Here is a 24175-nt window from a genome sequence, read left to right as displayed (position 1 = left end):
AGGAAGGCATTGTAATGGCTGACTATCTTCCAAGGGGCCAAACAGTTAATGCAGAATACTACTGTAACTTGCTGTGCTGATTAAAGGAGGCATTGAAAGAAAAAAGGAGAAGGAAGCTGCAGAAAGGAGTTCTCTTTTTGCAAGACAAAGCATATGTTCACAAGGTTGGCAAAATGATGGATGTTTTGATAAAATTGAGGTTTGAGTGCATAGACCATCCACCCTACTCACCAGCTCTTGTTCCATCTGACTATTTCCTGTTTCCAAACCTTAAAAGGAGTTTGCAAGGCCGGTAGTTTTTGAGCGATTCAGAGGTGATTGCAGCAGTGGAGCAGCGTTTCAGTGACCAGACTTCAAGCCTTTTTTTGGCAGAGTTAGAGAAACTTCAGATACAATGTGCCAAGTGTGTTGAACTTTAGGGTGAATATGCTGAATAATTTTTAAGTTTCATGGCTCCACATCATTCCCTTCTAGGTCGGGCTTAGAACTTTTCAGTACCCCCTCGTATTTTGCTTATGGCAGTATGCATTAAACAGAGTGTAAGAATTAAAAGGACTGTACAATATTCAAATGAATGGAAATAACTGGAAGAAACTGGAATGAGAATAGAATGAGTATCTTTATCTTTTAATTGCCCGGAACTGTGCTGAACAGGTGCCAGCCTCTACTTTATGTGCCAGTCTGCATATACTGTAGTTTAAAACAAAAAAGCCGCTGAGGCTAAAACTCTGGTTACACGCTTTTAATACTTTTAAATGTTTAAATACTTTTTAACAACACTTTTTGTCCAACCTAATGGTTGAACTTCCTCAGAAATGAAAGACAAACATTAACAACCTGTTTCCAAATTGAATATATAAAGTATCATAGTTGGTAAGCCCGCCAAAACTCAAATTACAATCCTCAGTGCTTAAACTGAAAGGCTTCTTAACTTAAAGCATGCCTTTCAAACAAATCGTGGATGCTAATACAAGGTTGACATGCTAAATATACTTTGACTTACATAGTTTAGCCTGGCTTTAATTATGAAACTATAATCGTAAAAACTATATCATAAAACATTTTTTACATGACAATAAAAACATCATATATCATAATAATCATAAAAATCGTCACGATAATGATGAAGAGCGCATGCAGCACTAATGTGCTTAAAAAACCTTACCAATATTATACCAAATCAATGAAATGCTAAAAATATATCAGAAAAACCAAATGCCCAAAATATAACCACAATAAATATTAAATATTGTTTACATTAAAATTTCTCTCTTGCTATCTGAAATAATCAACAGAATACTACTGAATTTTTTTCATTTAAAGTTAAAGATAAAACAATATTCTGAAACTGATTATGAACTATTACCATAAAAAACTTTAACCATAAAGTCCTACCTAATATGTATCTAAATTCACTCTTTCCTATTATAATGTTCTATGGCTCTCATTAATGTGCAAAACAGTGGAAATGTTTGTATAAATTCCAAAACTGATTACCTAAACTATCTCTCTAAACTTTTAAGTTTCAATATACACATTAGGGAACATTTTTCGTTGAGCCCTGGATATGTATAGGCATTAAGTTTTATTTGCCATAAAAGTTTGCTCTTTTCTAAGAGCAAGCTAAAAGGGCCCCCTCTCATATCTTGTCTGATCTGGTGAATTACTCTAAAATTAAATTTATGTTCGGGATACTGCATAATATGTCTTGCTAAAACGTTATCATCCTTTTGTAGATTAATGTTTCTAAGATGTTCATATATCCTATCCCTTAATCTGCGCTCTGTTTTTCCTATATAAAAACATGGGCACCCTCGGCAATTTGCTAAATATATGACTCCTTTTGAGTTGCAATTAAATTTTCCTTTTATAAAGATTTTGACTCCGTTAACATCTGATTTTGAACCTGGTGCCATATAATGATACAATTGTTTTAGTTGTGGTTTCGGAACTAGTAACAGTTTATATACTGTAGTTTAATTAAGAATGTTTTATTATGTACAGCGGAGGAAGATGTCAACAATATCTGAATCAAATCTTACTGTCTCCAATAAACTGAATTAGACTGAATTATGTTAGTACCTTCTGCATTCATTATGCTCAGAATTATTCCTTTTCTCCTGAATAATATAGTTAATATTCTGGAATGCTGTATATTTGACCTGACTCTCGAGTTTCTGTACCAAACTTCCATGGACTGCACTGCAATGACCTTCTATGTATCAGTCCAAGCTAAGTAACTGACTCACTTCTGTATGTGAAGTATCTCTCCTAATAGTACCAAAACCCTATAAATTTCTACTTGCCTCTTTAACCTTGGTTCCCAAGTCTGTTTGTACTTAAAGTACTGCATATTCTGTTAGTGCATTTTATTTTTATTAGTATTCTTAACTGAAAATCACTGAAACATTATTTTCGGTTGTGTCTATCTAAATGTGAAATGCAAACTGAAGATATACATCTGCTTTCATAAGGCTGCATTTTTATGCCTTTAAGTGAAACCTAATCATACAAAGAGTAGTACAGTCTAACAGGTTATGGTAACTTGTTAAAATTCCTAATACTGTTAACCAGCAGAATAACAATGTGTTCAGCAAGAATACTTTTTATATGGGATGGATGAGATAGTATGCAAAATAGATTTTTTATGGATTTATAGAGATATGTCTTTTTATACTCAAAGGAGGAAGCAGAGTAGGTGAACTGTAAACTTACAAACCCCTGACATGTCAGGGGTTGGGGTGGACTAGGCCAACAAGCAGTACCGGTGGGAGTCAAACAGTTTGTGCATGAGCACTACAGGGAGCTGAAGGATAACAATCGTAAGATAAGGTCAGTAAGTAGAAATCAAATGGTTGGTACAAGATGACATGTACAGTAACCAAGATTAAAATAAGAGAATTATGGCGAAAATCAGGCAGTGGACTGCAAATGGCATTACCTAGCATCTTATTATATTAGTATTATACAGGTAGTTAAGCAATAGGGTAGACAGCGGTAGTACCATCACCAAGCATTGACTGCAGGGTTTAAATGGATAATTTTTCTTTTCTGCAGTGGATGGCAAATGATGTTACTGAGAGGCAGAAATGTGACAGCCATGTGCTTCAGCCGAACAAGTGGTCATCTTCATCTAGTTATGAAGACTAAGGACAGAAATATAAGGATGTGGGCATTGGTCACTAGTGGGTTGAAACAAAGCATATAATTTAAGAAATAACACTCAAAAGAGTGTGAAATGACTGTAACAGACACTGAGGTTAAAAGAATACATACAATCTAAGTTTCTGTTTAAGAAGTACTTCAGAGGGGATAAACCAATTTCCTATTACAGGGAGTTTTAAGGCTGATATACCACAGCATTAAATAGGCATCTAATATTTGTGTGTTATAATAATATGCTTAATACAGATCTATATAATCTACTTTTTGACTACTAAGTAAATAACAATGCTACCCATAACTGAGAACCAGTGATGTGATCTGAAAAAAAATGTTGTGACAGAAAGACTTAACTGACTCTTACAAGACGTTGAAAAAAGTCTACAGAGCAAATTACAGACAGACTTGGTTACTGTAATCTTACCTAGGGGCAATGAAGTGGCTATGGTGTTTCAGCTCATAACCTTCTGTGATTCAAGTATTATGCATTTTCAATAAGCTGGAGCATAACCATGTAAACAAGGTGCTTCTACTTAGTGATAACCATGTCACTGAGTGCTACCAACACTGAGATTACGCAGAATTTGGCTGTAGCGCTTGTTCTTCAGAAAATCCATTCAGTGTGTGTTGTTACCGAACTGTTAGGAAGTCTGTGCGTGAGGCACAGTGCATAGCCTGTTTCCCTTTTAAACTTTGATCTACATACTTGGGCACAGAAAGAAGCTAGATCATATGTGGGTCTGCCAGGATACAAGATGAAACACAACTGAAACTTGCTTTTCTCAGTTCAGTTTACTGTGTCGAATTTATGAATACTGTCAGTAGCCCTGGTGAACTTTTGAGTGGTGCTTTTAAACCTGGTGAACTTTGGTACAATACAGAAGCTGAGACATAAAATATTTATTAGTCCTGTGTATACTACTCTCAAATGGCCTGGAGCTGAACTATATTTGTAACAGTATTGTTGTTTCCTTTTAAGGATGCACAGACTGGAACAGCAAATCATTGAAAAAAAAAATTTTGTCTGTGCTGAAATATTTCCTTACATTTTTTTAACAGTGATAATGTAATTCCATGCTTTTGGAACTCTGGTTTTATATTAAAGGTGTGGCTATTAAACCATGTAAGACTGAAGATAATGCTAGTTAATCTCCCAAGATGTACTTAGAAGTCATACACATAAGAGGATATGCACAGGAGAGCTATCACTAACTCCTTTCTCATCACTCCATTTGCTTTGTTCATGTGTCACTGTTATATGTGAATCTGAGTAGGGGTGTCCCATCTCTGTAGAAAGAGAGGGAATTAAATATTTTTCTCAGTAAATAAATCAGTTCCAGTTTGAATGATTACAAAACATGACAGTAACTATGTTAAAGTGCAGTTCAACAACTTCATTAAGTAGGGTATCATTACTTTTTTCTTGAAATAAAGCATGTTTAGGGTAACTGAGAGTGAAAGTATAAATGAAAATGATTTAGCCTTGTTAATGTATAAAAGTATCAGAGTTTTGTGTGGGAATTTGATAAACATCAGTAGGCCATCATTTTTCCTAACTAATCCTTTTCTCTCCTATTCCACATTTCATACTCTCATCCCTGCCTGCCTACCTTAGTAATGGGTGCTAACCCTAATTCCTGCCCCTTCCTTTAACCCTAAACTTACACCTTACCTTAAAAAAAACCTTCCGTTGACACTGTTAAGTATTTGTTCATTCATTTGAACTCAGTCATACTTCCGAGGTGTACAGTATACCAGTGACTGTAACTGATGGTCACATCTGTGTGTGCACACATATGTGTGAGAGTGTGTGTATGTGTGTGTGTGTGTGTGTATGTGTGTGTGTGTGTGTGTGTGTGTGTGTGTGTGTGTGTGTGTGTGTGTGTGTGTGTGTGTGTGTGTGTGTGTGTGTGTGTGTGTGTGTGTGTGTGTGTGTGTGTGTGTGTAGAATACAGGTGTGCACAGCTTAACATCCTTCCGTACAACATCCAACTGCATTTACGTCCATACCATACTAAGCAGACGTAAATGCGGTTGGATGTTGTGCAGAAGGATGTTAAATGAAGCAGAATGTAAAGAATATGGTGTTCACTTAATGTTCTCGTCTCTTAACATTCTATGGGATAAAACTTATCCCAGACATTAAACAGCGTATACCTTTATGTATATTTATGCATGTAGATGGGGTATATATATGCTCTCAACTGTCTCTATTTTTAGCAGAACATCTCCGATTATGCCTCATGTTTTTTGGTCCTTTCCTTATAATATTTATGTTTTTTTTTTCCAGCATTCTGGCAAATCTTTGAGACCTGCAGTTACAAAATAGTGACAGATATATGAATGTCCATCATATCAAAGTCAAATTAAACTTTATTATCACTTCAATTCACACAGGTGCGAACCAAGCAAAATTACATTTCTTCAGACTTAGTGTACATACAATACATAAACTACATTTAACATGACGATAATGCACAAAATTCTATAGACAAAAACGACAAACACAACAATAATAAATACTTGCATTATTGCACTGATAACAAATTGTCAATCATTACTAGGTTATTAGCTTATTTTCAATGGAAAAATTGCACTTAAGCGATTGATATAAGGCCTACATTTATATTGCACAGTAAGACAGTTCAGTTTGCTTATTGCTGACTTTGCTGTCTGGGTGCAGGTAAGACCTTGTTATATGTTGCACTATAGAGGCTTTTCAGTATTGTTGGATTACTGCCTTAATGTCTAGTGTGAAGGGTACTGTTCCTAGAGTTCAGTAACCTGATGGCTAGTGGAAAGAAGCTGTTTCTGAATCTCATGGTTTTGCAGCGTATGCATTGAAAAGCACCCTCCTGATGTTAAATGTAAGAACAGCTTATAACCAGGATGAGTGCTTGCCCTGCTGAAACATCTGGACATGTGCAGGTCTTGTACAGATGGGAGGGAGCTCCTAATAATCCTCTCAGCCACTTTCTTTACCCTCTGGAGGGACTGGTGCTCGGAAGCAGAGTAGCTTCCATAACATACTGCAGAGCTGTTTGCCAGTATACTTTCGATGATGCCCCCTGTAGAAGGTTGTGAAAGCTGTTGATGGTAGGTTTGCTCTCTTCAATCTTTGCAAGAAGTGAAGCCACTGGTGCACCTTCTTAATGATGGCATTTGTGTTGCCTGACCACGTCAAGTCTTCTGCAATGTGCAACCCCAGAAATGTTGTACTTTTTACTCTCTTAACTGCTTCTTTATTGATTACGAGTGGAGAGTACTCCCTGTTGCTCTTCCTGTAAATCACAATTATTTCTTTTGTCTTGTTGACATTTAGTGCAAGATTATTGCTATAACACCAACTTATGAACTGATTCACCTCCCCTCTGTAGGCTGTCTCGTCATCATTCCTGATGATGCCCACAACTGTCATATCATCTGCAAATTTGATGATATGGTTTTTGCTGTGCTTGGCAGTACAGTTGTAGGTTAGTATGGTGAAAAGCGGGGGGCTTAGAACACATCCCTGTTTGGGCTCCAGTGTTAAGGGTGATGCTCTCCAGTGTATTCTTACCTACGCACACTTTCTGGGTTCTATCTACAAGAAAGTCTATATCTATAAGAAAGAATTGCCTAGGTTTTAAAGATCACTTGTCTAAATGTCAAAGACCTCCAAAACATAATACAGGCACAAAGCACTCTCAGCAAGTTAAGCCTACTTCCTCACATAAAATAAGGAATCCCAAAGTCACAGAGCTGCACCTGTAAGGAAGGCATTGACCCAACTAAATATTCTTGCTATAGGTAATGCTATTGTAAGACATACAGATGTGGCTCTTACCAGGCTGAGCAAGGAAAGAGTGACAGTTAATTGCATGTCTGGTGTCAGGAGTCAACAGGTGATGCATGCAGTGTTGTTCTTGAACAACAAGTACCAGTATGACTCTGTCATAGTTCATGCTGGTATCAAAGTTTTGAAGTGTACCTCCACGGACTATATGAAGAGAGATATGATAGAAATCCCAAACTGTTAATGTTAATTTAATACAATTTGATTACTTTTGTATAAATGTAAATTTGCCTATGTCTCAAGCGATAATTCAATAAAGGTGTTTTAAAAAAAATGTATGTCCAAGGCAGGCATGAGCCTAGCATTGAGCAGCATTCTACCTTCTCCAAGGATGATGCCACAATATGAGCAAAGCATAATTGACTTCAATAATTGTCATTCAACGGGGGTCCAATAGTTGTCAGCCTGGGAGGATGTGATCGACAGATCATGCTGCTTCACTGGGAATAGCCTGCATCTGTCTCTAGGGTTTCGATCATTGGCAAAGACATTGTCCACCCCATAGTGCCTTTGTAATCAATGTCAACCTGATAAATTTACCAACATAATGAAACGCGCAAAGAAAAATATGAAAGTGTTATTGTTCAATACTAGGAGCCTAAACAAGAAGCTCCACTCCCTACAAGCCTTTCTCACCCTGCAGGACATTGATGTTTGTCTAGTGACTGAGACGTGATTTAAAATGGCAGAGAGCACTCCAGATGTGCAGGACTATAATGCCTTCCACACATTTAGACCAGCTACTGCACAGGAGGGGAAAAAGATGAAGTATCAATCTACACCTAGAAGAGACTCATATCAAGGCTGGTAAAGCAGCATGATGCACTAGAGCTTCTCCATGTCCAAATAAGCATCGTCAATGTCCCGTATCATATGTTAGCTTGATGTAGAACTCTCGATATGACACAAGGAAACACCACCACCTACCGACAGGAACTAGAACCATACAGTATTAAACCTCATACCATTTTTCTAGGTGATCTCAACTATCTAACTATAGAACTGGGTCACCTACACCACCACCACTACTGCATAAGAAGAAAGACTAATGGCCAGTGGTGCAGCGGTAGCATTGTCGCCTCACAGCAAGAGGTTGTCCAATTTGATTCTTGGCTCACAAATAAATGAGTTGGATATGTCTTTATACTGTTTTTATTTGGAGCATTTCAGCTTTATTTAAATTCCAACTAGAGTGATTTAGATGCTTCAATTGAAATCAACAAATTGCAATAAATTAATTAACACAGACTATATAACACGCAATAAAACAATGTTACTCATTCTGATGAAGTTTCCTGTATGGGAAATGAAAGCGCTAAATCAAATTATATTGTAATTCAATAAATCTTTAAAACAGTATTATTTTTGTGGACTGAACAGTTTTTGATGGAGAATTACTATTTATTTGGCAGACACACAGCATTGGTTTTGTGGGACTGCCTTTATTGGCACCTCAAAATATTCCTCCATACTTACTGCAGTGGAGTCTTAACCAGTTAAGATTCATTAAAAGGTTGGAAGGAAAAGCTACAAAGTAAAACTAAGTGTGAAAAAATAAGAAAGAAGTAATCTGTCTGAATGGTGTAGGGACATGTTGGCAGACAAATAGAGGAAGAGCACTGGGAAAGTGCAGGTGGGACTGTTGTTTAAAAGGGGGTGGGGCTATGGACTCTATTATCTACCTCTGCATTTCACCTAAGGCTGGCTTTATTAACTGCAGTGGGGAATCTAAAGTGAGTCTGTAGATGAAAGTAAATAATCCCATCTGTTGTTTGTGCACGGGTAATGGTTATTGACTTGTCATAATGAAGACTCACCCCATTCCAATTAACCTCACCCATCCAGTTGCCACCTGCAGCCCACCTTACTTTGAAGTCACCAGCCAACACTGCCTACCCCCAAGCTCTCTTCCTCCCTCTACACTATTTTCTTTGCTTAATCCCAAGTAAAGTGCCTATTACTGTGTACATTTTGTAAACAGCTTATGAAGCTTGTGTTTTCTAACAGAAACAATAAATTCTGCTGGGTATAACATTTTCTCTAATGTAATTTGTCTTTATAAATATTTTATTGCATACATGTCAGTGTTTCGTATTCTTATAACCCCAGGCTGAACCTGACAAATGTCCAACTGGACCAGTGTTCTATCTCAGTTAACAAGCATGCAAACAAACAATGTGAGACTTTTTGCAGAAGGACATTCTTTTCTATATGCCATTTCTTTTTAAGGTCACCAGCTGAAGGGAGTTTGTTACTTAGTCAAACTAAAACGGGACACATTGCAAAAAGAAGTTGGCTGATGAAAAAACGTAAACTTGTTAAGGAGGGGTTTCTACTACTTTTCTCCAAAATGGAGGAAGACAGAGCAACCTCAGGGTTAATTACATTAAGCAGAGTGTTCATGTGAAATGCCAGCTCCATGACTAAATTTCAGATCTTTTGTGATCAGTATACATAAGATCACAATGAATGGCAACTTGTCATATTTGGTTAATATATATATATATATATATATATATATATATATATATGTGTGTGTGTGTGTGTGTGTGTGTGTGTGTGTGTGTGTCTGTGTGTTTTTTTGCAGGAGGGAAACTCACCCCCACATCCCAAGTATGGGAGGCTGTGTCCTATAATCTCTACTGCTTATATCTACTAACTCCTACAAGTCTGTGTCTCAGGGAAAAGAAAATTCCCTGTGATGCCACAATCTTAAACTTAAAAGGCAGAAACCTGCAGTCACACTTTAGTGCTTTTACTTAAGAATGCTGATCAATTACAAGCCTGGAATCTGAAAAGTGCCCTGTGTGATGTGGGGTTTGTCACACATATACTATTTTTCAGCTATTTTGACTGCAGCATTATTTTTATCCAGTACTGCCATTCAGGTTGGCTTACTTTGGCTGAGTGACCTAAAGGCCTAATCGACTGACAGAAATGAAGAAATGTAGTAAATCAGGAAGTTTGTTTTCAAATAGTAGAGCTGTTGGAGTCTGCACTTGCTAGTTTAATAGTATCTTAGTATATATTTTGAATTCATTCACATTAATGCGAAAATCATAGTAATAACAAGTACATATGTTGTTTATTAAAATAGCCATTGCAATCTTAAGCAGTAGAACACAATAATTTACTGAATAACACTGAAATTGACTACACATTGTTTTCTTTCTAGTAGTGGAAAAAAGTTTAGAATGATACTAACAGGAATTTTGAATCATTTCCTTTAGAGAATTTTGGCATCTGATATTGATAAAAAATTGCAGTACTTTGGACAGTCGTTGGACAGCAAGGAAGATTTAAATGGAGACTCCATAGCTGATGTATCTGTTGGCGCCTATGGGAAAGTTGTACAGCTCTGGTTAGTACTACAAGATTTAGATTATTAATTTTAGCACTGACATGTGATAATATGAACTGATTTGCAAACGTGGAGGAAGCCTGTACAATTTAACTGACCATGAATAAATGAGTTGGATATGTCTTTTAGAGATTCAGAAGAAAAATGTATGCAGTTTAATTCACTAGGAATGTAAATAATATTGATTTGTTACAGCTAGCCATAGCTTTTAGAGAGTGCGATATTAATGGAAGGTTAATTAATGATCCTGTATGACTGACACAGTCATAAGAAACATTATATGGACAGCTTTCTCTCATTAGATCATCATGTTTGCACTATAGTCAGGAAATATTTCTGTCTAGCACAGTTAATTTCCAAGGGAATATTTTTTTAAGATCCAAAGAAGTCATCCTGCCATTGTACTCTTTTCCCTTACTGGATACCTTATTTAACAAAGTACTTCTTTTAATATGTACAGATCCAAGCATGTTGCTCAAAGATTTCTAACCAAGAAAATTAAAGACCTTAATTACTTGACTATCCAGTTAAATTAGCCTAAATTTGCTTATACTGATCAGCCTGCCAGCTGCTTCAAGGTGACCTGGGTCTTGCCTTTTAAGCCATGAAAGAACCAGTCCTGTTGACCTATTTCTTCATAAAACCAGTGGTTGTACAAATACCTGCAGCATTGACCTAAATGTATAAAAGCAAATAAACTAGACTCGCTGGAGGGATAGGTTGATAACTCAATATATTACCAGCCTATTTAATAAGGTACTACTACTACTACAGGTCAAACAAAGTACTATTTTGACTCCCATTAAGTTTAATGCAGTTGACTGGATGTGTCGCCACAAATTTACACCAAATTGATCACATATGGCCAAGATCAATTTGGGAGGCAAGTTCATAGAACATGATAGACAGAAAAAAAGTATACCAAAGTCCATCTTACTGGTCTAAACATGACCATTCTGCATCATGCTATCTTCCTACTCCAGATGTTTATGTTATTATCATATTAGAACACCATCAGGTCCTGTTGACAACTGGTATGTCAGTGCTCTAAGCAAACATTTTGCCCAGGTCTGCTTTAGGACCATTCATCATTATCAGATATTTTAACTTTTTTGCATAACTGTCTCCGCACTGATCTGTTGCAATTGAGAGAGTCCCACAGACTTATCCTTCACTGCTTTCTTGTTTTAAGTAGACCTGAGATTCAGTGGCTCAGCTTTGGGCATGCTTGTAGCCAAGCATATATTGCAAAAACCAGGGTATACAAATTAAGTCTAGTTGGCAGCATTATGTCCTGCATAGTGCCAGCATCAGACAGATCAGAGATGACCCTCTATGCCTCAAGTACTGTAGCATTCAGTGTGTAATACCTTATACCGCCTATAGGGGAAGCCCATGGAATATATACAAATGACCATGGAAGGACATACCAGTGTTTCAGCTATGTGGCTTCAGAATGCCAATGACTTTTTATTCTACTTTTTAAGTATTTATTGGTACGTTCAAGTCAATAAAGCCAAACACCACTAGCAGTAAACATGCCACATTTTCTGTTGTTTTTTCTGACCTCCTCAGTACTGCATAAGTGAATTGTTTAGCCATACTTTAGAAACACATAGCTTAAAAATAAGTCTAATGAACGTAGCATTAAGGTTATAGCAAAATATCCTAAATAACATCCAAACCAAAGGGTAAAAAGGTCACATAAACAACCATTTAGTAAAAACTACAAGAAAAAATCCAAAAAAACTAAAATTTTCACAGCATAATACTTTAAACCTTCTGTAATAGAAACCCAGTCACCCTAATGTTATGGACATCAGAATTGCTTAACACTCTACAAATGAAAAAAAAAATGCAAGTAGCAATTGACATTTTAATCAGTATATCTAGACTTACTCATCTAAGACAATAGATAATATTTAAATAATGTCTCCTAAATTAAAATGTATAAACCACCAAATGTCATAAAATTAAAAAGTAGACGAGAGGTCACAAATAAAAATTAAACTTCCTTTTTAAAAAGTCTCATTTTACCATGGAATTTGTCTAGCACCTAAACTGACAATCCAAAAATAGTCTTAGCAATTGAAAATTTGATATTATTTATATTTATTAGTTGCCATGCTCATGACCCGTTCAGTATCCATGAAGGAAAAAAATATCCCCAGGATGTTTTATGTTTGTGGTTATACAAGGTATTCCATTCTCTCAAACCTCTAAGATTGCTTAAGTGTAGAGAAATATGCTATTTACACTCAAAAGATTTTTGGCCAACATTAAAGACTCTAAAACAGCATTTCACAAGTTAATTTGTCAACTCAGTGCAGTAATTAATTAAATCATTAATCTTAAAAGTTTTGTAAGTGTTACGTAATTTGAAAATGTTGCTTTTACACATATATGTTGAAAAACTACAAGCCCCATGTTAGTAACAGTCACCAAGTTTGTCGCCAAAATAACTGTTGGTATATCTCAGTCTGTATGGATCTTTAAATCCAGGCAGATATTGTCCAGTACGTTTACCCTTATGAAAAGTATGTCAGCCAAAAAATACTGAAAGTTTAATCAACAGTAAGGATCAAGGTCTGATAACTGGTGTAACATTTCTTGATCTCAAAAGAGACTTAAACACAGTCAATACAGAGCGATTACTAAATATGTTTGCAGACTGTGCCTTCTCTTCAGAGGTTGTACAATGGTTTCATAACAACTACCCATCCGCTTGATGTTACACAATTTATGGAACTTATGATTCCTTCTGCCTTTCAAGGGTCCATTCTTGGACCACTTCTATTCTTATTAACAATCTCCCCTGGGACCTCCCAACATTTGACTGCGTGCTGAATGGGGATGATAAAGTGTTCACTAGGCAAGGAAAATCAATTCATGAAATCTCTACAAAGCTGCAAAGTTTGGTTTTGAAAAACTTTGGAACTGGTTAGCAAACAACAAACTTGTAAATACCAACAAGACTGCAGTGATACTGTTTGGCACAGCTCAAAAGATTAAATATGCACCTGTTCCTGTTATCACTGAGCACTTCTTAACATTTTGTCTACAACTGCCTCTCAGAGATATATAAGAACTGTGTTAGCCACACGCTGCTCAACAGTCCACAGGACATCAAAGACACATGGAAGGAGTACTTCCAGCAACTTCTGAAAAAAAAATCCCACAGAAGCTAGCTACACTGTCCCATACGAAGCAAACAATGAAAGAGGATGAAGAGCTCACCCTACAAGAAATATCAACACCACTGAATAAAATGAGGTCAAGGAAGGCAACAGGCTTAGATGAGGTCATGGTAGATGTTATCAAGATAATGGGTGTGTTTGGGGCAAGTGGCTCCTGAGGGTACTCGTAGCAGTATGGGACCCTCTAGCAGTAATGGGAGACATATGTATCCCAGCTGATGGAAGAGTAAACATTCTAGTGCAAGTGTGCAAGATCAAAGGAAACATTCACAACTGCTGGTAGTATAGAGGAATCAGACTCCTATCACACTGCACAAAAGTGCTGGAGATGGTGATTGATAAATGAATACATAGAGTTGTAGAAAGCATGATGAGAGATGCAGCCAACCAGCACAGAATGAAAGGGGTAGTGTGTGATATATGAATGCCAAAGAATCTGAAAAGTAAGGTATACAAAACAGTGGTATAACGAGTATTTCTGTATGGCAAAGAAATCTGGACAGTGAAGGCAGGGCAGCTGAGGAAGCTAGAGATGATGGAGATGAAATGCCTTTCATTGGTGGTAGGATGCACACTGTGGACATACAAAGACATAATGACTTCAGAGCAGATGCCATAGTAGCAGTGATGACAGAGAAAGTCAAAGAGAACAGATTATAGTGGTTCAGGCAGAAGTGCAGGAAAGCCGAAAATTGGGTGAAGAAGATTTGCAAAAGTCAGGAAGAAAGCAAGAGGAAATGAAGAAATCCACAAAGAGATGTCAGGATTGCATGTGCGAAGACCCATAACAGGTATGACTGTCAAAGAAGGTAGGAGAGTAACATTGAATTGAGAGAGTTGGCGACGGCTGACATAATAACCTGACCTCATGAAGAAAATAGGAGAAAGTGGTTTGATGATGATGATGATGATGATGATAATGATGATGATGATGGTGATAATCTAAGGTCCTCAAAGGTGCAGTATCTGAAAGTCCTAGAACCTACCATACACCACTAAATATCAGAAAAAGAAGACAAAGTCATAGTGGCATCGAAAGGAAAGAAACCCAAAGCTAAGATCAAAACATCTCCAAAAACATCCATCACAATTCCATAAACAACTTAAAATAAGGACAAGAGAGAGGGGGGGAGAGAGTAAACCAACAGCATATGCAGTGAGAGGCCCAGTCTTCAGTAACCTTTGGTAGAACAAGGCATTAGCCAATAAAAGGACATCTGTGGTGAGAAAATGAATCCCTGTCGTACCCCAAACTGAATGGCTAGAAGGAGCGGCAACAAATGAGTAAAGGAAAAGCCCAGTTGGCCTGAGAAACATCAAGGTCAACAGGAGAGAACAGGTCACAATTGACCTAAAAGAACGTAGATGGAATCAAGACTGACCTTGTGGCTGCCAACATTCATCTCCACAGAAATTTCTCAACCCTGAGGCAATGTCAGGGTTGTGAAGGTGGTGATCAATGCCTGTAGGGATCAGGGTTAACCCCCTACCCCGCCACCCCCCAAAAGGCAAAGACTAACCTCAGAAGAGCTGCCAATACCAAGGTGATCTTAGCAATGAGATAAGTAGAGGTTAAAAGTGTTAAGGTGGAAACTGTACATTCAGGATAAGGAGATCTGAGATTGAAGCTTTCAGCATTGAGGTCGATTCTGTGTCAGCCAAGGTTTACTCCTGAAGGAACCTGTAGATATTGAGGAAGTATCAGGAGGTGAAAGAAGTTGAGGTGGAAGTCACAGTATGGAAAACCCTAATGATACAAGGGTCAATCCTAAAAGGACCTGGTTACCCTTAAGGGGAAAAGGGATTACGGGAAGATCTGCCAGTATCATAAGGAGACAAGAAAAACATTATCTGGTGACTGGGGTCATAATCATGGATAGCATCAACTTTGAGGAAGGGGATGAGCCTGAAACTTCAATACTGCCAAAGAACAAAACCAATACCTGGTGTAAAGGATCGAATTGCCATTGTAGCTGAAACAGGACTAGTGAGAGGATCAGGAGAATATCACCAGTTAAAAAGCAACCACATTAAAAATGTAGTTCTCGGTATATTAGGAGAAAAATAAAGAAGGATTGGCAAACCAGTCAGCATGATGACACTTGCCAGATGGCTAAAGGACTGTATTTCATTTACCTGTGATAAGAACAACATAGCCTTGCCTAGGCCCGTCAAAGCCCATTCTACAAGATCTGCCACCACTTCAGTTTTCCAGTCTAGAGCTTCTATGGATGATATATGTGCAGTAGCTACTTTGGCTTCTCCCCATACCTTTATCTCTCATTACAAATTGGATTTGGTCTCTAGGGGAAGAGCATTATTTAGTTTATTGGTGCTCAAGAATATTCTTCCATGAGTCCTCCAAAGATCTAAGATAGCTGGGGACTCTGTCCCATATGTCAAGGGTAAAATGAAGATTGACAACACCAGATAAAGAAGTATGTAGTCACCATGTTCCATCTGTGCTTTCGATCTTCATTTATCCTTGTCTCCCCTCCCTCCATCCCTCAGCCTTTGAGGATTCTTTGGTGGAACAGATTATATACCCTCAAAATTATTATGATTTTTCAAACATAACAGATATGGCTTCCCCAGAGGCTTCCTTATCTATTATCTGTTAATTCTCTGCAAACTCAAACTGAGATAATTGAGAGAGAGAGGGATTGTGGGTAGAGGTGAAGCTTGAGAGTTTTTGGCTGGTGCAAGCTGTAGTAATGAGCGAGTTGCTTCCGATATCAGAACCAAACCCATTTGCCCAGGATAAAATGAAGATTGACAACATCAGATGTAAACATTTTTAACAACATCATACAACAATCTGCAATAACTAATAAGGAATCTCTAAACTGTAGTGAAAAGGCAACAGTAGAGATGTGAAATTAACTGTCCTGTAAACTTTTCTTACCAAAATTAACTTTAATTACAGAGCATAATCGATAGCAAGAAGGAGGTTATGGACAAAAATTCTGACAGATGAAGTAAGTTAAAAGAAAAATCTACTTTAAGATGGTGCCTAAAGAAGTAGGCAAGGGGATTATGACTAAGTAAACTTCTGTTCTGACAGAAAAGTATTCCAAAAATAAAAAGGATCAGACTGACCTTGACTGTAGCTGTAGGGAAACACACTTGGGTTAAAAAATAAAGAACAAACTTTCTAGAACTTAAGAAAAATAACTAGATAGCTTGAGGACATTTTACAGAACTGCTGAGCACTTGCATGGCTGAAGAGATGTAAGGCTGGTTCCTCATGTTATGTGCATTTTGGTTAAACAGGAGGGGTTAGGATGGCCTGGGAAAGCTTTACGACCTTGGTTAACTGTCTACCTGCTGGCATTAATCCTACAGACGTAGGATATTAAACTACTAATGTCAAATCCTTGGCTAAAAATACTCTATGCAATGTTGTGATGTAAGTGCACACAGTGTTGACCTTCAGTCTTGAGGTCAAACTCTCGTGTGTCACATTGCAGCAGATGAAATAAAGTACAGTTGTATAAGTTGAACTTACCATAATAGTAGATGTTCGATTGATCACTACTGCAGTAGCCTTAATTATATGGGTTATATCCTGCCAATGATATAACAGTCTGCCAGCTTCTAAAGCTGCAGGGCACCTTCCATCTGCCTAAACTGTCAATCAGCTTGAACTGAGTTGATTAAAAGACAAGTTTGGGCACAAAGCCCTTCATAGCTTTCTTGTTAGCAGAGATGCAGGCTGACCCCTGAAAGGACAAGGCTAGGAATAACAAAAAGTAAATGTCCACAACCTAGCATAAAAAAGCGGGTCTATATCACGTAGTCGAAGTTTAATAACTTCGAACACAGAATATTTGAACCATCCTGTTTGAAGTTATAAAACTTTGACTATGGATAAAAAACACAAAAAAAGAAAACAAAACAAAATAAACTGTTGTAAGAAGGGGGCAAGCCCCCCTGCACCCCCCACCCCCTGCTACTTAAATATACCAACTCTCAGATTGCACCACATTGAATAAAATGGAAACTTCCCCTTACGTAGATTTCCGTTGAAACACTTGTACTTCTGCAAATTCAAACTTATGGTCTCAACCATATGAGGTTCGAACTTGCAAAAGTTCGACTATCTAAAAAAAGCACCCACAAAACAGGGGAGGATAGAGAGAGGGAGTGGTTGCTGCAGCAGAAATCATTCAAGCATCTATTGTTATGGTAAGATCAACTTAACTGTACTATGTTCTTCATATTAATCACTGCTGCAGTAGCCATAGCTATATGGATAGATTACCATAGTTAACTGTGTTTAGGAGGTGGAAGGAGAAGGGTCCAGCAGCCCCAGGGAATGGTCTTAGCAAAGCTTGATCTAGAAATAGAGAAGTAAATCAAGCTTATAATGCTTTGTAAAAATATGTACAGACGACCAAGTAGCAGATTCTAGAATACCTTGAATCCAACCCTTTCCAAAAAGCCATAGAGGAAGTGAAGGCCCACGCATAGCTGGCCTTCACCCTGCCTAGAATAGACTTGCCATGGTGAGTATACTGCCTAGAATAAACTTGCCATGGTGCATATAAAAAAGGTAACAGCCATAGACAAGCACTTGGAAGTAGTGTGTTTTGACGTGGGTTATCACTTCTTCTTACCTTCACAATCTTTATCCAAAGATCTGAAAGATTTAGTTCTACCAAGATAGTACCTGAGTTGTCTGTGGACATTCAAGGTATATCTTTTCTCCTTCATTTTTAGGTTCAGGAAAGAAAATTGGGAGATTGATTGTTGGCTTAAAGAAACTTGGATACCACTTTAGGCATAATAGCAAAAGTAGTTCTCAAAGAAATCCTGTCCATATGGAAAATGGGGTATGGTTGACTCACCATAAGAGCTTGCAACTCAAAAACCCTTCTTGCAGAGGTCCGAGCAATAAGTAAAACTGATTCCTGTGTTAGTAACCTAAAGTCAGCCAGATTAGTTGGTTCAAATGGAGCAAGTGTTAGCTTCCATAACACAAAATTAAGATCCCGGGTAGGGGTCAACAATTTACTTGGAGGATTCTTATGCAAAACTCCTTTCAATAACATTTTGGCATGTGACTGCCTTGAAAGAGGAAGATCCATAGGCAGACATGCTGAAATGGCTGATAAATGAACTTTGATAGAGGAATAAGAAAGGCCATAAGGTAGTAACTCACACATTTATTGTAATATATGAGAAGAACTAGCCCTGAAAGGGGGGGGGGCTGATTATATTGTTGGCACCAATATGAAAACCTTTTCCATTTATTAACATATGATTTTCTAGTAGTAAGCTTTCTTGCCTCCATTAGTATCTGATGCACATCCTCAAAAAACAGGTGCCTAACATGAATTAAGATCCTATCATTCAGATAGTCAGTTGAACTTGATTGATGCAAGGGTGTATCAAATATCCCTGTTCTTGTGTAAGTAAATATATTTTGTGAGGAAGCTTGTGGTAATTGCCCCTAGATATTTCCAAAAGAAGGGAGAACCATGGTTGACTGGCCAGAAGGGAGTCATCACAATGATCTTGGAAAATTCTTTCTGAATCTTCAGAAGTACCTTGGATAGTAGTGGAAAGGCTGGAAAGGCATACTGGAACATTCTTGTCAAAAGAAAACAAAACAAAAGAAAAGGCACGTGTCTTCCTGGTCTACTTGCATGGAATCTTGGGACAGAATTTTGCCAGTTGATTGCCCAGAGAGGAGGCAAAGAAGTCTACTTGAGGCACTCCTCACAGATGTATAATCTTGGAAGACCCCCTAGTCTAGTTTCCACCCTTGAGGTCTGCCCTTGTCCTGCTCAACTTGTATGCCAAACAGTTTTGCTCTGGCAGAATGTAGGATGCCTGTAGAGTGTGTTTGTGCTGTGAAGCTATATACCAAGCTAACATGGCTAGTCTACAATGGGGGATATGACTTGGTTCCTCCTTATTTGGTGATGTACCACATGACTGCAGTATTGTCTGAGGTCCCAGGGGCCAATGATGGTTCAGAGAGTTGAGTGCCTTGATCAGGCCAAACATCTCCTTGATATTTATGTGATTGTGTCTGTCCTTGATGTCCCATGCTCCCTGCACTTTTATCCCTCCTGAAACTAATCCCACAGCAAAGCCTAAATCATCTGTGGTGACTGACTGCTTTGAAGCAGGGAGGAAGAAGGGAAGACCTGGATTTAAGGATATCTGTTTTCTCCACCAAAAGATTTCTCTTCTGACAAACCCCAGTACTGGGATCTGAAAAGATAAAGGGTGTTGATGCTGGAACCAAAGGGATTTCAGATACTGCTGTGTCCTTCTGATGTGGAGTTTTGCCAGAGATATCATTAGAATCACAAATGTCATGAAACCCAAAATCCTGAGGTACCCACTCTGAGTGATCAAAGTCTGAGTGGAAAATGTTAGAAATGGATCTAAATAAAGCTCTATAGGTTTCCTGTGGAAGAAAAGTTGTTCAAACTGAGGCATTTAGATGACATCCTAGGAACACAATCCCATGTGAAAGAGTCAAGAAAGACTTCTGAATGTTTCCTTGGAATCCCACTTTGTGCAAAGGATCTCTCACCTTGGATGTGATCAAATGTGGATACCCTGTATCCTGCAATTAGCTCTAACTGGAGCTAGACACTTTTTTAACTTTTTTTAGTGTAGTGGATAGTCCAATGGGTAAGACATAGAACTGATAATGTGATCCAAACACAAAAAACCTTAAGAAGCATCAGAATTCTGGATGAATACATATATGCTGATAGGCATCGTTTAAGTCTACTCTTACCTGGAAACTTGAGAGAGGAAGAGGAAGTAACAGGTTGTGAAGTGACATCATTTTGAACTTGGGAACTATTGCAAACAGGTTTAGGAAAGAAAAATTGAGAACTGGTCTCCAAGCATTTTTTTTCTTCGGCCCTAAGAACATCCTTGAATAAAATACCTTAAGCACCTGGGAAAGAGGAGCTTGTTCCATCACTCCTTGGGATCTGGAGCATGAGGAATGACCCCCAGGATTTTCAGAACCCATTTGTCTGAAACAATCTGTTTCCAAAGAGAAAAAATGGAGATTCAAACTTTCTGTAAGAATAAATGGGCCATGGTGGGAGTGGGTAACAAGGTCTCTTGAATATTCATTCAGACTTGTTGGACTGTCCTTGGTTTTGGGAAGTCTGAGACTGCTTTTTGAAGTTCCATTGCCACTTCTGCTTAAATGTCTGTGTATGGAATTCTGTTGAGACATTGCTGACAAAATTGGATGAGGGTAAGAAAATCCCTTGGACAATGTGGAAAATGAGGACTGAAAAATCTTAGTGATTCACTGGATCATCTTGCCCCTATCATCATGGTTTGCTTTTTTTCACTTATGGAGCAGATGAGCCAAGCATAGCTCTCAACCTCTTAAAGCAAGAAATCTGGAAAAAGCCATAAATAATTGTGGAACAAAGGCCCAAAAATAGGGACAATTTTTAAATATTGCTCTTACAAACTTAGAAAGTTGATAGAACAGCATGACGTTTCTGAAGGGTGTGAAGTCTGAATCTGAAATGTCTGTCATTATTTTCTGACTTCAGTCCTCAATGATTTGGCAAGGATTTGCTAGAAAACCACAATTTTGTGAGGAACAGGCAAAATAAAATGAGGCAAAAGTCTGGACATTCTGCAGAAATCTGTACACTTGAGAGGTATGGAGCAAAACACTAAATCTCTCTCCAAGGGAGAATTTAAAATGTAATTTTTTTCATCATCTGGGAGGTTCTGAGAATTCAACTAAGCAAACTTCTTTAAAATGATACCAGTGGCCAGAGCCCTGGAAGAAGTCGCAACTGAGTCACACACAGACTGTAAACAGTGAGTAGTGACCTGTCTAACAGAAGAAACTAAGTTCTTTGAAGCAGAGTTTTCATCACAAAAAAAAAACTGTATGTAGATAAAGCATTCCTCATATATTCACAGTTTGTCAGAATAAACTTTAACATACAAGCCTGGTAATTTAAAATTCTGAAAATCAAAGTTGCAGAAGTATGCACTTTTTTCCCATGCTTATCGATCATTTTCCCATCCTTATTAGAAAGAGTAAGATTGTAAATAATTAAGTGCTTAGCATGAGTGGAATCAACTAAGGCTATAGCTGCTGGGTTAGGTTTTGGATTAGTGTACAAAAATTTAAAAGACTGAGAAACTTATGCATCCTATCCACCTTTTTAGGTACAGCTCACTGACTGTCAGGAAAATTCCAGGCAGTAAGACACACACATCCTCTAAAGCAGATAGGACAAGAGGAATTGGTTTAGGGTCTGGAAACTCCTTTTGTTACAACTCATAATATTTTCGAGGGACTGAGAAATCTAAGTGTTTTCCCACTGAAAACACTGGGGCATTCTAACAATGGTCTCAGAAAAAGAGAAACTCTCCACATGGCGAATCAGAAACCAAATTCTCCACTGAGTGTAACTCTGAAGACAAAACCCTTAATCCATCCCCCCTCAGCTTCCTGTTCGAATCTTGAATCTCTTCAGGAAAACAGGAATCCATACATTACAAGAAGGATCAGTAGCCTGAATTAAACCCTGATCCAGTCCCAGTAAACTGCTCCTATCCAAAGAAATTTGAGGTGGAGTAGATATATGCTTGGTTTTCTGTTTCTTCTTGACAGGAAAATGGGGCCAACTGTGTTACTGCTGGCAGTCAATGCTTTCCCAGGGATGGACACAGCATTCTGACACAACAAAGAAACCTTCCCTGTGTCCTCTCCCAGGACCTCCCTTGCCCACCTAAGGGACTTCAACAGTTGCAGAGGACGGGGCTAACCCCTGATACATAGTGGCTGTGGGAGTTACACCAGAGGGATCTGGGGTAAAAGTTGAGTGGTGTGAAGTGGGTGACTCCATGGCTGAGGCAAATTGATAGAATGTTGTGGTGGGAAAGGCTGTTTGTTTATCTTTTCTTTTTGTAGCTGGAAGAAGGTCCAGCCATGGAAGTGCAATCTGTTCCATGGTCAAGCAGCAAATGCCAGTAAAACTACAAGTCCAAAAAATTAATTTTTGACAGAAACACACAGTAAAAAGCACTTTAAAACATTATGGCAGCCCCACAATGGACAAATAAACACAATTCCTGCACAGAAAATATGCTTTCAGTTAGTTTACACTACTTTTAAACTGGCAGAAAAATGAGTGCTTCAGTTAAAAGAACATTGCACTCTTGAGATATTCCATTAAAACACCACGCACCACATTCCTAACTTTAAAATATTTTTTTTGAAGTAGAAAGTAATAAAAATGCAATAAATTTAAGAAAATGGATTTTTCCCTCAAAGGAAACTTCTCTTTCCAGCAAAGGAAAGCAGAAGCTGACCGTTGATCCTCAAATGTCTCAGAGGAGCCCACTCTTCGGAGGCAGTAAAGCTCTGAAGGACTTTGCACCCAAACTTATCTTTTAATGAGCTCAGCTGAAGCTGCTTGACAGTTTTTGCACATGAAAGGTACCCTGAAGCTTTGGAAGATGGCCGGCTGCTATATCCTTGGCAGGATATAATCCATATAGCTAAGGCTACTGCAGCTCTGATTAATATGACGAACATCTGCTTTCGGCACTTCATTACGTCATTAAATGCAAACTGTAAAATGGTAAAACTGTTCAGTAATGCAATAATGCTACCCTAGGGAGTCATACCAGTTCAAAACATGAACAGAGAATATCCAATCATATGTCTTCATAGATTATCTAGAGTGGTACAGTAGTATGCAGCTGTGGAAAAAGAGTATTGTTCTATTTCATTGGGACTTTAAAAGGTAGGGTATGAGATCAAAACTATTTCCTATTGTGAGTGACAACAGCTTCTTATACTGGTTACATAATGTGAAAGGTAAAAAATAAAAAAAAAAATCTTGATTTTTTTGTTAGTAGTACTAGTTCCATACAGTTCACAAACACTTGACTGATAATATCCCTGAAGATTTTCTGACATGATATGAGTTAATGAAATAAGAAGAGAAAATGTTTTTTGCCCTTTAGATTAATGACTATTTTTTTTAAGTTTTTACTCCATGGTCAGTCTTTTTTTTTTCTTAAATATTTAGTCCACCTGTGTTATTTGCTTCATTATATTTTATGGAATTTAAACTAGCTCTTTAATTTTTATTGTCTCAATTATAAGGTTTTAATAATTGTATTGGCTTATGTTTGACTATCCAGTTTACAGCCATGCTTACAAGACATGTCTTCCTCCGAGATGATATGGTATGTGAGAGTATGTAACATGAAAGCTTTCCACATATGTGTTTTCTCATTTTTATTCTTGTCGCCTAGCCTATTTTCTTCTATAACTCTCTTTCCTTTGTCACTGGGGATATCTTACTGGTAGTTACTACTTTTGAAAAACATTTTTCTGGTTTATTTTCTGTATAGAGGAGCTAGTCTAAGGATAACATCCTACTTTTACGTGATAAACCAGCAAAACTTCGAGCCTGCCTAAACTCTGAGAATGCTGCTGCCTACTAGGAACTGTTCACAAAAACCTGTACAAGCATATATATCACTGCATAGAGTCAGCTGTACGTATCAGGAATAAGTACACAACTAAAAGGAATCACAACATCAACAGACTGTATAGCATAAAGAAAAAATTATGGCAAACATTAC

At 37.8% G+C, this 24175-nt stretch overlaps 1 protein-coding gene across 1 annotated transcript in view; it reads left to right on the top strand.

Annotated features, from left to right (window-relative positions):
• Positions 1–24175, top strand: part of ITGA2 (integrin subunit alpha 2) — a 2089078-nt gene that overhangs the window by 1529688 nt on the left and 535215 nt on the right. Inside the window, exon 15 of the mRNA XM_044064418.1 lies at positions 10228–10358. Within this exon, the coding sequence (XP_043920353.1) occupies positions 10228–10358 (131 nt within the window). The remainder of the gene's footprint in view (positions 1–10227; positions 10359–24175) is intronic.

This window comes from Protopterus annectens, chromosome 2.part2 (genome assembly GCF_019279795.1).
Source record: "Protopterus annectens isolate FY-2018-M chromosome 2.part2, PAN1.0, whole genome shotgun sequence".
Taxonomy (NCBI): Eukaryota; Metazoa; Chordata; order Ceratodontiformes; family Protopteridae; genus Protopterus; species Protopterus annectens.
The sequence above is the reverse complement of the archived record's forward strand: the minus strand, read 5'-3'. Positions and strand labels throughout refer to the sequence as shown.